This window comes from Gopherus evgoodei, chromosome 7 (assembly GCF_007399415.2).
Source record: "Gopherus evgoodei ecotype Sinaloan lineage chromosome 7, rGopEvg1_v1.p, whole genome shotgun sequence".
NCBI classification, from domain to species: domain Eukaryota; kingdom Metazoa; phylum Chordata; order Testudines; family Testudinidae; genus Gopherus; species Gopherus evgoodei.
In genome coordinates, this window is record NC_044328.1 from 33,942,848 (window position 1) to 33,956,447 (window position 13,600).

At 42.1% G+C, this 13,600-nt stretch overlaps 1 protein-coding gene across 4 annotated transcripts in view; it reads right to left on the reverse strand.

Annotated features, from left to right (window-relative positions):
• The window catches only part of TNKS2 (tankyrase 2), a 58,624-nt gene that overhangs the window by 40,421 nt on the left and 4,603 nt on the right, over positions 1-13,600 (reverse strand). For all 4 annotated transcript variants that reach the window (XM_030568439.1, XM_030568441.1, XM_030568438.1 and 1 more), the window contains exons 2-7: positions 8,776-9,000; positions 7,825-7,920; positions 7,460-7,496; positions 6,647-6,722; positions 5,099-5,193; positions 354-420 (exon numbers count right to left, since the gene is read on the reverse strand). In XM_030568439.1, coding sequence (XP_030424299.1) covers positions 354-420; positions 5,099-5,193; positions 6,647-6,722; positions 7,460-7,496; positions 7,825-7,920; positions 8,776-9,000 — 596 coding nt within the window. The remainder of the gene's footprint in view (positions 1-353; positions 421-5,098; positions 5,194-6,646; positions 6,723-7,459; positions 7,497-7,824; positions 7,921-8,775; positions 9,001-13,600) is intronic.

The following is a 13,600-nucleotide window of genomic DNA, read 5'->3' on the forward strand; positions in this document are numbered from 1 at the left end:
TGCACACTGTTGCGTCAATGCAGCGCCCCAGTGGCTTTAATGGGACTTCACAGATATGCACTGTTGTGCCTGCATGCAAACAGTTGCATGATTCGTGCCTCAATTTGTACATGGCTGGAACAAGGCTTACAAATCATCTCTTTAGATGACAATTTTTTAAAAAGCTTTGCTAAATCTTAGTTTACATCTAGAATGCTAGAACTACATTAATCTTACAAGCCATTATGACACCTCCGTAACTTAAAAGCGAAATTATTTTAAATACAAGAAAGTAAGTGACACTCACAAACCAGGAAAAATTCACAATAGAAGAATCGACCCCGTTTGAAAGAGGAATGAAAATAAATACCAACCTTTACTAGAAGTTCTGTTACTTCATAATGACCATAGGAACAGGCATTGTGAAGTGGCACCAAATCTCTAAACAGTCGGGGGGAGGGAGAACATGATTATATATGCTTGGATTAGAAGTATGTAAACTCAGTAGATTACAAATAAAAATATGTAGCATTCAAACAATTCTAAAAATTTAAAAACCCAGCTATCCCACTGAAAAGAGATGGGGAAAACAGATATGAGAAAATAACCTCCAAAATTATTGAAATAAATGTCTGCTTAACATAAGCACAATAAATTGCACAATGAATTCCATAATTACATGGAAATTGCATTGTATTTGTTGTAAGTGACTTGGTTCCAGAGATTTTATTAAATTAAACAGTAATTACACTAAGTGGAAAGCACGGTGTTGGGAGAAACTATTTCAGGGAAGACAATAATTCTTCCTTTAGTCCTAAAAAGTTTTGTTGTGCAATCTCTTTTCTTTAGCATTCTAAGGAAGTCTGATTGGCTTAGTGGTTAATATCACTGAGCAAGATTCTGTACTATACATCTAAGAAACATGGCACAGACCCAGGGCCAGTGCAACCATTTAGGCAGACTAGGCAGTTGCCCAGGGCGCCAAAAAGCGCCCTCAAATTTTTTTTTTAATGGTTGAGCAGCCGTTGCTGCTGGCACAGAGAGGGAGTCTGAGCAGCCACAGTCATGCCTGCATGACCGCCCGCAGGCACCACTTATCACTGTTTGGAATGTTCAGTGTCCCCCTTAGAAATACTAACAAGCTTATTCAGGGAAGTTTTGATGTACTTGATGCATGCTATTAGATCGTCAATTAGGCATCAATGAGATAATTTAAGAGTAAATGTCTTTTTGTTTGAAGTACCACTGAATACTAATCTGTCCAGTGCCCCCTCCCCCTCTTGTGTTACTGCTTGAAGCAGAATCCTGGGTAACAGTAATGGGGATGATGGATAAACCTTTTAAAATATTTCCCCTTTATAATGCCACATTTTTAATACAATTTTAAAATTAGATCCCATAATTTCAAGGCATCCATTTCCCCGTTTAGACAATTAAATAGCAATTGTCGGCATGAATATCATTTTAAAGCTGGGTTTTGAAAATCTAATTTAACTTCAAAAATTAATGACCAAAAGATGGGCACGTGAAGTAAGGTAAAAGTAATTAACCGAGGGTCTAGCATTCACTCCTAACACCACAAAAGAGCTGAGGGATTTCCAAAGAACTCGACACCACTACAGTGTATCATTCAAACGTGAGACCATAGTTACTACAGATAATAAATAATAAGTTACCTGGGTTGGAAATAGATCTTTGTGGAAGGGAAAGCAGGAAACTTGTCTTTTTGATTACAGAATTATTTTGCTTCTGGATCCATTAAAATCATAACCGATTTTTTGGGGGAGAGGATGTGGGGAAGAAACTCTTTTCTCTACTAGGTTTATAGGCAGCTGAAAAGAAAAGTTAACTGGCTTTGCACAGAACTGAAACCTAAAGGTCTCTCCTCCCTCCTTCTCTACTCTGACCCCTCTGGGCTAGTCCAAGTTAATTGTCATCTAATTGCCCAGCAAAGAAAGAGATAGTGGCAGCAATTAGGCATAGCCCCCACCAGTTCAGGAGTCACTAACACAGTACAAAGATATGCTGCATGCTTTCCGTGCACCCAGGCCTAATGAGGGACTGGGGGCAAGAGGAGCAGGGCTGAGCCCCTAGGGAGTGAGCCGCAGAGAGCCAGTGCCCAGGAGGCTGAGAGGGCAAGGGGCTGCAGGGGCGTCCCCACTGCTATTTAAAATGCAGATCCCGCAGCGGTACCTCTCCACGGGACAGAGCCAATTCCTCACAGAAGCTTCTGTCCAACAGCTCTTCCTTCTGCAGCTGCTCTTTGTGCTCCAGCTCCAACCATGGCAGCTGAACCCCCTGTCCTGACTGCAGCCAACCCCTCATCCCCTGCCCTGCCTCCAGTCAGCCCCACACCCCTTCCCCTGCCTCCAGCCAGCCCCTCACCCCCTGCCCTACCCGCAGTCACCCCTGCTGCACCCCCTGCCCTGCCTCCAGTCAGCCCCACACCCCTTGCCCTGCCCACAGCCAGCCTCACACCCCCTGCCATCTCTAGCCAGCCCCACACCCCTGTATCCAGCCAGCTCCTCACCCCCTGCCCGCAGCCAGGCCCGCACCCCCTTCCCTGCCTCAACCAGCCCTGCACCAGCTCTGCCCTGCCCACAGCCAGCCCCTGCTGCACCCCCTGTCCTGCCTGCAGCCAGCCCCACACCCTCTGCCCTGCACGCAGCCAACCCCACACCCCATCTCCAACCAACTTCGCATCCCCTGCCCTGCCCAGAGCCAGCCAGCCCCACACCCTGTCAGGTTATTCAATTATTTTCATTAAATATGTAGGCTAAATAATGAAATTAATAAATTTTCAAGCCGAATATATATTAATTCTAATGAACAATGCCACATTATGCAGTATTCATTTTTGAAAGTTTATAATAAGCAATGCTCTGGGGGGAGGGGTGGGGGCAGAGGGCGCAAGGTGGAAGTTTCGCTTAGGGCACAAAATATCCTTGCACCGGCCCTGCACAGACCTCGCCTCCACAGGGAGGGAAAACTAAGGTGTTTAAGCCACCTCTGCTCCCTCCTGATCCTATGCTGTTCTGGTGGCTGGCTAGTGTAATTTATACAGCCAGAGAGACTCAATCTCATTGCAAGGGTAGCAAGGGAGGACTGACAAAGGTTTCAAGTTTACAAGGGCCTTGCAACCTTTTGATCAGGCATCTGCTCCATGCACCCTGAAGTGATACGTTGAGAATAAAGACTTAGTAAGATTCTATTTTCTGTAATTTCAGCCTATTTATTCAAAATTTAAAAAAAAAGGTTTCTGGAGATTAAATATTTTCTGTAAATTTGTATGAATTTACCATGTTTCAATTAGCATTTCTATACCAAGCAATAACAAAAGTCCCTTATATGCTAAGTGAATGCTTACAAATATATTCCTCTAGTGGGAATTCTGTGCTACTGCGTCTGGGCAGAATTCATGGCCCCCGCAGATTTCTTTGCTTCCATGCAGAAAAATGACTTTCTGACAGAGAAGCAAGGGGAAGCTGCAAGAGCAGTCAAGCACCACTCCCTAACGGCACAGGTACAATGTTTCAGGCACCCCGGTAGAGAGGTAAATCACTGCGGGACTGGGGATCAGCTGCTAGTCCTGGCTGGGCTGGAGGCACGAGAGGACAGGACTTCCTCTTCCCCTGCAAGAAGTAGCTGGGGCTGTGTCAGACTCACCCCCAGAAACCTTCCCCATCTGTAGGAAGCTCAGCATCCCCTCCTGCTTCTGCCCCCATCACTCCTCAGCTGTGCCGCTCCCTCATCCACCCAACTCCTGTGCATCTGGACCTCCCATACCCAGACACCCCTGCCAAGCCTTACCTGGTACATCCAGAAACCCCCCCTTGCCCTCCATACCTGAACCCCACCCCACTGAACCTCAATCCCTGCATCTGGAGTCCCCTGCACCCAGACTCCCTGCCTCTGGACCCCCATCCCTGCACCCACACCATCCCCCAACTGAGCTCTCTGCACTCAAAACTCCCACCCTGATATCCCCTCTGTATCATCCTGAGCCCCCACATCCAGACACCCACGCCACTGAACAACAACTAGCTGCACTCACACCCCCACCCCATCAAGCCCCACTCCACCAGCACCCAGACCCCCTTGATAAGATCCCCACACCTAGACCCCTTCACTGAACCCCAACAACCTTCACCTGGAAGCCCCTGCAGAGTCCCATTGTCCTTGCACCTGGAACCCCCCTCCCCAGCCTTTGTGTATCCAGATCCCGCCCTCCATCGACCTCCACTGAGCTGCCTGCACATAGATGGTCCCACACAGAATCCTCTCACCCCACACCTGGATCCCCCCACACTTGGATCCTGCCTGGTTGAGCCAACTTGCCGCACATCTGGTGCACCTGGCTCTGAGGGGCATGGCCCTAGGGTATTTCTGGGGCAAGTCCAGGCCTTGTGCTTTGTCAGGGTTTGGTGCAACCTCACCACTCAGTCCATGTTCTGAGGGTGGGGAGGCTGCAGGGTGATTTTCCACCTTTGTGCAGCCAGCGGCCTGTGCTCCCCACTGCCATGCTGGAGCCCCTACATTTATTTACTGACAAATAAAACTTGCAGAATTTTAAAATATTGTGTGTAGAATTTCTTATTTTTTGGTGCACAACGCCCTCAGGAGTAATATATTATTCAAAATCACTGTTTGGGAAACAAAAACAATGTTTATTCTTTTGATTATAACCTTTTAAAATGAGAAATCATGGGAATCCAATCAGAAAACTATTCTTAAAATGAAAGGAGGTCTTCAAAAGAAAATGAAAGCTGAACCAACCACAGATGTGTACTGAATTTTGATAGGTATGGTACGAAAGCATTTTTTAAAAATGTAAGCCTTTTAAAGTCTTTTGGACATATACAGGTTGGCAGTTCATCTATTAGAATGAAAATGTTTTATGGATGATTTAGTATTAGTTTTATTGCTTTGCGGGTTTCTCATAAGGTTGTGACCAAAAATTAGAAGGTCACAATTATAAAGTTAGAGATGGTACATCTGCTTCAACTTTGAGTTTTCTGGCATTTAATCCAGGTCAAGTTTTTTTTTAACATTAGAATTCTTTATTACATGTAAAAGTGCATTATTGACACATCCTAAACACAAGTGAAAGAAAACTCACCCTTTATCCTTGGCATGTACATCAGCTCCATGCTGTAGTAACAGCTGCACAATCTTAACCCGGTTATACCCAGCTGCTAAGTGTAATGGAGTTGACTGGAAAGATAGAATGAATTTAGAATGAATCAAAATTATAAGTTCAATTATTAACTAATCAAGCATTGTGAAATGTGAAAGGAATACAACTAATAAAGTTATCTGAGTCCTCAAAATATTTGTACCATCAGTAGAGAGAGAATGTTTGAAAAGTTATTTAATCAATATTTGTGCACAGGACATTTCTTCCTTACCTGCTCACTTTTTTTTTTTCTGTGATCTAGTTACCATCAATACATATTGCAAGGTTTTTCTCACCATTAATACATTCACGCAAACGACAACCACTGTGACAGATTTTTGGGCTCTGCACTCAGCTCCCACTTCCTCCCAGTTTAGTCCTTCCACAGATATGCCAAAGCCCTCCCCTGAGGCTCCCGCTGTGACTTAGCTGTTATCAGCATATACTGCCAGATTACCAAGTAACAAGTTAAGTTTAGAAATCAGCCACAATGATGGCTAACTGTGCTGGAGAGAAGAGTGTGACTACATGCAGAACAAACAAAAAAAGCTTCCTTATCCTCCACCTGAACTCCCAAGGCAGATGACTGCTCCATGATCTGTCCAGTCAGGAGGCATGAGAGTTTTTAGAGAGGAGTACCCAGCAAAAGGCCTGAAGCAATAGGATTTGCACAGCGATCTTATCTTCTTCATTCAGGAAGTGGATAGGTTCATCAACTTGAGGAGTCTGCACAGCTGGACGAGAGTCATGCTCCACGAGGAGGGGGAAGTAGTAGTACTGATGCTCAGACACTTAAAAGTTTTGGAGTGCTTCAGATATCCAACTGCAGTGTATAACATGTAAGAAACTATCTTGGGGAAAACTTAGAAACTTAAGGGAATGATCCCATGCAAATATCTAATGAGACAGGGCCATAGATAGTGACTTGAACTTTCAGGAAAGCTATGGGAACAAACTGAAGAAATTTCAAAAAATTTTGGATGAGAATTTTGGTGTTTTTAGCCAAGGTACCCTTACTCTGCCAGCAATAAGTCCATACCCTGTAAATGTAGCGTTAACTCTACTGTAAAAAGAGGTAATGTCAGAGCCAGTTCCAAGTCTTGGGGACACAGGATGGAAGTAGTGCAAAAGAAGAGCATGGATACAACTCTTCAACTCACTTGGCAACTATTAAGATCAAAGAAGGAAGGCTTTTGTTGTAACTTTGACAACAGCACAGCTGCAAAAGAGGTCAGTCAGCATAAGAAAGTTGTTCTGCCACTACTCTTTGATGCAGATCATCAATGCAAAAAGTAGTGGAAATAGTTCTTTTTAAGCAAAGAAGAAAAATATCTGACAGTTGCCACATAGGTACATTCTGTCTTCACACACAATTTTTTAAGTACAAGTTGAATCTGACATACCAAAAATCTGACTCAAATGGCAGTTTTAAATATAAACGTTAACATTTCAAAACAAAATGTCTTTAAATGTGGCTTTGAGCTAAAATACCTTTCTGCCATCACTTGCATGACAGTTGACATTTAATGGTGTAAGAAGAGCCATCATCTTTTCTTCATTACCACCCCTAGAAAAAAAAATAGTTTAAACACACACAGGACATTTTAGCCAATTGATACTGAATATAAAAACAACTTTAGTTGCCTTCAGTATTTACAGTGTGGCACAAATAGCAGAACCAACAAAACAGCTATCTGGAATGTTTCAAAATTTACTAAAAACAACTTCAACAAAGGATTTCAAATTATACAATATAAACATTGACATATTACAAGCCAGTAGCTACTGCGTATCACATCTTGTCTAACATTAATTGGCTATTTTCATCAACACTGCTTAAGAAAGAACCCTAAGGTTCTTCACTGTAAGTAGAACTTATGACCGGGTATACCAGATCCTCTGAGGCCCCCTGCTGGAGGCTCCTCCAAGCTGCCTAGAGTGGCTGTGTGGGACATAGCAATCAGGGCCCACCAGCCTAAGTATAAGAACAGCTCCATGGGGCAGAGGGCGTTTAGCTCCTTTCTAGAGCTGTAGGAGTGTGGTGGTTGATGGAGTGACAGAACCCTAGATAGGGCAGTGCTGTCAGAAGCTGGGGAGAGTGAGTTAGCTACTGGGACTCCATTAGGACAAGGTCCTGAGGTAAGGGTGCCATAATTGTTTTATTAATTTAACCCAAAAATGACTGTCCAAGGCCTTGTATGTACTCAGAAAGCAATCTTAAAGTTAATTTGTATGTGTTATTAAAAAGTGAGTTATTCTGAAAATATTGCCATATGCAAATTGTTTTCTACATTTAATACATACCTGGCACTTTCTAAGAGTTCATCCTTCTTGTAATCACCTGAAAGTGAAAAGAAAACAATTTCCTTACATAAACATAAACATACAATTCATGGATAAAAGTTTTCATAATCTAAAATTTTCTACTTATCCTCTTCTTTCAGTATTTGGAGAGCACAAAGTCTCCAGCTATTTCCCCTCTTTAAAACAATTAGTACTTTGTGCTCTTGAAATTCTGATAGGTTCTGTCATTTATACTTGGGGACTGACCACAAATAAATAGAAATTAAACTAATATTTGAGAAAAATCCAGAACAGCATATTACTTTTGAAATAGGAGCAATGGTAGCCATGCTCTTCAGTTACAGATTAAAAAAAACAGCACTTACCTGTCAGCACTGCTTTTGCAGATGGGTCTGCTAAATCCAAAGCTGTCCTTCCATCTGTATTTCGGATGGCTGGTTCAGCACCATGCTGCAGCAGTACTATAAAGTAGCACATGTGAAACAACTCTGATAGAAACTAGGCTTTTGAAATATGGCTTGTCATCCCACCAAGACCCATCAACAGAATGGCCAAGTTGGGGAGACTCTTGATTCCCTGGCCCAAACTTTACATATGTTGAGGCCACCTAGGTCATAACTAATATCCCTGACATGTCAGACATGCTCTTATGCCAAGGTAAACTTATCAAATCCACCTCTGGCAAACTGGACAAGACAACCGGAAGATGATGGCTCAGACACATATTTCACTACTTGACCACTTTATTAACTGTTTAATACTCTTCACAGCTCTCATAACTACCTAGTTAAAACATAAATTCAATTTAATCTGTTGGTTTGGGTGAAGACTGATGCCTCTGACTAATTTAGTGGGGGTACAGGGAACAAAAGACCACAACAAAGTCATTATGTTAAAAAAATGTTTCTATTGCTTCCATGTGTTATGAGGAGCAGCACAGGGCAGGATGAGTCTAAAACACAGTGTGGGAAGAGAGAAAGACCACTTAGTAGTCAAAATACTACTTATAAAATAAATCAAATTCACGACTACTTTTCCCCTTCCCCACCATGTAGTTCTCTCCACCTAAGAGAGAACCATATAAGGTGGCAGTGGGATTTTTGCATTTCTGTAACTTATAGGTATGAGTCAACAGATTTTTGTGTGTCAAGTTTCAGCTCACAGTAAATTTTTCATTTTTGTGAGTGTGCACCTGACAAATTAGAATTTAGTGACGGGCAGTGCTTGATTTAAAAAAAAAAAAAATTAAGAATTGGGCATTGCAGGGTTTTAATTCACACAGAAGTCAGTTGAGGGGGAAAATCTGATAAAGTTACCTATGCACACATCAGTCTTGCCCTTAATGGCAGCTTCATGAAGAGGAGTATAGTTCCAATTATCCCGAGCATTAGGATCTGCACCATGATGCAAAAGAAGACTGACAACTTCAGCGTGACCGAAAGAGCAGGCATTATGAAGAGGAATGAGGCCACCATCATCTCGTGCATGGACATTGGCACCACTCTGAAGCAAATATTCAACTACTTCCTTCCGACCAAAACCTAAAACAAAAATATGACTCTGTATAAACCACTAAGCATTAAAAGAATCAGGCCAAGATTAAAATTAGAAAAACAAGACACTTAAAGAGGGAAACTACTACAGAAGAAACCACAACTGAGTTCTCTGCTACAGCAATACTTTTATTGAAACCAATGTATTAAAAACTCTACATGTAATGCTAAAAAGTATACTGATACTATACCTAAGTATATAGTGTAACTACAGCTGTCTTGGTTAGAAATGCTAGGATAAACCGTTGTGACCTGAAAATATCAGATAACATTAGTCCAGGACATTGACAAGCATAGGGAGGAAAGATGGTTGAGTGCCTAAGGTGCCCACGGCACTTAGGAAAACTAGGTTCAATTCTCTGGGGTTCTGCTACAGACTTCCTCTGTGAGCTTGGGAAAGTCACTAAGAGCTTGTCTACACACACACCTACACTTTATCACTACAAGCCCCACAGTGTGGACTCTCACACTCCAGTCCCTGCTTCTCCCACCAGCAAAAACCCCTCTGTAAGGCTCTCATTTTTGGTAGAGCCCAGGCTAAAGACCATGATCTCCATGCAGCAAGTTAGCTAAGCTGCTACCTCTGAGAGGTGCAAGCAGCATCAGGAGGCAGCAGAATGATTTCCTTTGTGTGCAGCACAGACAGTCCAGGTGCCCTGATTTTCCAGTGATTCATGCTTTTCTGGTGTTTCAATTTACATACACACTATGGAGTTGCATAGTAGACCTTGCTTCACTTGGCCAACGAGTAATAAGAACATTCATAGTCCCCAGAGATAATCAGAAATATATAAAGAATTTATATTTCATTAGAGTTGGGCCTTTGACTGGTCATGTAGTAACTAGTCAATTGATCCGTCAAACACTGCCAAATGATGTAAAAAATGGTCACATATTTTAAAGCACTAATTTAATGGAACAGTAACAACAGTAACAAAAAAGAATAAAAATGTCTGGTTTTCAGTAGGCATAGCCTTACACCAGTGGTCTCCAATCTTTTTATGCACAAGATCACTTTTCAAATTTAAGTGCAACCCAGGATCTACCCTGTCCCTTCCCTGAGGCCCCGCCCTGCTCACTCCATTCCCTACCTCCTGCATTGCTGGCTCTCCCCCACCCTCACTCACCTTCACCAGGCTGGGGCAGGAGGGGTTGGGGTTCAGGAGGTGTGCAGGCTCCTGCCAAGCGGCACTTACCTTGGGCAGCGGGGCTAAGGCAGACTCCCTACCACGCCGCTCCTGGAAGCGGCCAACATGCCACTGCAGCCCCTGGGAGCCAGGGAGGCACGTGGCTCTGCATGCTGCCCCTCTCTGCAAGCACCGCCTCTGCAGCTCCCATTGGCTGTATTCCCCATTCCTGGCCAATGGGAGCTGTGGTGGCAGTGCTTACAGGCAGAAGCAGCGCGTGGAGACGCCTGCCCTGTCCCTCCTACCCCAGGGCGTCAGGGGCGTGCTGGCCGCTTCCAGGAGTGGCGCAGGGCCAGAGCAGGCAGGGAGTTTCCCTTAACCCTGCTGCACCATCGGACTTTTAGTGGCCAGAGATTGCAATCGACTGGCAGAGGCTCCAGGATTGACCAGTCGATCACGATCTACAGGTTGGTGACCACCTTAGATGCATACTTATGCCTAATTACAAAAAAGTTACTTTATTGAGTTATGTTAACTCAAGAAAAAATGCAAAAACACAATCAAATGAAGTTAAAAAAATTAGAGAATTACTACTTTTTAGCAATTAGATGTGCATGTTAGTCCAGCCTGAAAGGTTACAAAAGAAATATGAAATTAGCAATAAAACTATAAAGGAGTCATTTTTAAATGCACTTATGCTAGGCAAGTAGCAGGCCAACTCCTTGAACATCCTGCTTTCATCATCTGCTTCATCTATATCTGTCATCAAACACAGCAGTATTGCCTTCTTTGTCTGATAAATACCGAGTCAATTCTTCATCTGCCATTTTCCTCTCTAATCTTAAACTGTGATACATGCTCACTAGGTCTTCAGTCTATTTCTGGTTTTTAAAAGGATTACTTCTTAAACCTATACTAAAAGGATTTTTGCCACTGAAGCTAGAGTGCAAGGAGGACACAACCCTTTCCACTATGATGATGGTTAACTGTTTTGATTCAACTGCTGGGATTGTACTCCACATTGTTTTAGGACTGAACTGGATACTTCTTGCTTTATAATTTGCTACCTTCATCTGAACTGTTTATATAGCCTTTGCAACAACCCACTATGAGATGACAAGATTAATCAAATTCATCATCAGAAAAGTCTTGGCCCAGCAAGTATGGCTCAAGAAGGTAGGCAGCATTAAGGGTAGGAATGATCACTTGATTTTTTTTGTGATATTTTGTATTTTTGTTTTCTCTTGAGCTTTTATAAGTAGACTGTATTCAGTATTCTCACAGCTGGTGCACTGTCTACACTGGCGCTTTACAATGCTGAAACCTGCTGCACTCAAGGGGACTGTGCCTCTTTGCTTCTTGTGTCGGGGGAGGAGGTTTAATAACTTAACAATCCTATACCTCTTCCACTCCTTTTATCAGTTAACTTCTGTATGTTTGTCTAGTAAATTTAGATTGCAAGATATTTGGGGCAGGGACCATGTCTTCTGTCTTGTTTAATGTGCTTTGCAAACTACCATGTACTCCAATGCCTTAGTATACAAATAAAGATCTTCATACAATATTTTTCTTCAAGATTCCAGATAATCAAATATAATATATGGAGACATACCTATCTCACAGAAAGGTCATCAAGTCCAGCCCCCTGCCTTCACTAGCAGGACCAAGTACTGATTTTGCCCCCATGCCCAAGTGGCCCCCTCAAGGATTGAACTCATAATCCTGGGTTTAACAGGCCAAAGCTCAAATCACTGAGCTATCCCTCCTGCCCAAGCTCATCTTTCCATTAGTTCACCTCACCTCTTTCCCCAACCATTAGCATGTAATAAAATGATCAAGACATTTAGTAGGTTTGCTAACAGATGGTCCTATGATAAAAAAGGTAGGCCCAGGCTGCTGCCTACATTAGAGCATTCCTGCTGAAATATCTGACCATGTTTGACTGTGGTCAAACAACAGGTGGTCAACTGACTGGCTTGTCAATCCTTAAGAGCATAACCCAATCATTAAAGCAGGATCTACACATAGCTCTTTTAGTGGTATAACTATTTTGGTTAGGGGTATTTTTTTAACTGAATAGTTGTGATCAGGTACAACTTCCAGCATGGATGCAGTTATGCCTGTATAACAGCATCTTATAACAGTAGTTTATTTCTCTTCCTGTACAGGGGGGCAGCGTGGTGTACCACTTTTCACTATACCAATGTAGTTAATAAAGTACAACTTTTGTGTTTAATCAAGACTTAACCGCCTGGAATTAGGAAGAAATATGGTACTAGAGTACATGGACTATTGCTCTGATTTGATATGAAAATTCTTATGAGCTTCCAAGTGTACTGCACTGCCTCTGAGCACATCATCAGTAGCAGGATTTAAACCTGGGATCTCTGAATCTAAAACCATGAGCCTCTCTATTTCCTGAGTTAAAAGATCCAGTTAGCTTAAAGTCTGTGAAGCAAAAATGTCCTTGTAGTCCAGTCACTAGTGGGGGGAACAGATGGCCACACTGCAATACGGGATATGCAACTATGTTAAAAATCGTGATAATGGAAGGATGAGTTTTCTATAAGGAAACTTAAGACCTCAACAACAGCAGCTTCCTTCAAAAAAAATATGTATGTTGGATAGAGGCTAGATTTTCACAGTAGAGTACCCATTATTAAGTTTCATAGGAAAAAAAATGTTGAAAACTAGATTGTGTATAAACAACAAACAAACAAAAATGTGTTATGAATATGCTGGCGCTTAGCCTATTTTTAACATGTACTTACACTTTCTTGGTTTGGAAGCAAACTGGGTTCTGTATTCTAATTCACTGATCAAATTTTGCTGCAGCAAAAACTTGGGTTTTGGGTTGTTTTCTGTTTTTTAAGATATAGAAAATAGGTCTCTTGAAGAGCCAATGTCTCATTTCTCTAGTCAGTGTTTTTTCAGAGCAGGGAAAAATAACCAGCCACAAGCTTTTATTTCTTACCATCTCTTTTTTTTTTTTTTTTTTTGGGGGGGGGGAGGGTGAAGGGAGAGGGAGAGACACACAGACAACATATTCAAGTCTGTAAAGGTCAACATTACATAAGAAAGATCCTGATTGAAGGCAAGTAGATTTCTTACTTAAAGTTTTCATTATCTCCCCATTCATTGCTCAAAACAATCTGAATGTCCCCCACTTATAAAAATAAGTGTAGTTTAATTCTGAAATTGTACATTGGGGACAAATAGCCTATAAAGTAATTTATCATAGTGACTTTGCACAGCTACAATTTGAGAAAGTTCACCATTTCTATATTCAGTGATCCCTAATACAATGATATATATCTGATCAAAAATGAAGTGTGAACAGATTTTTAAATAAACACTTAGGTGAGGCTTTACATTCCAATTAAGTTACTGGAAAGCAAAAAATGTAGCCAATTTAACAAAGTACTGCAAAATTCTACTTACCTGCTCATATAGGGCAAGTA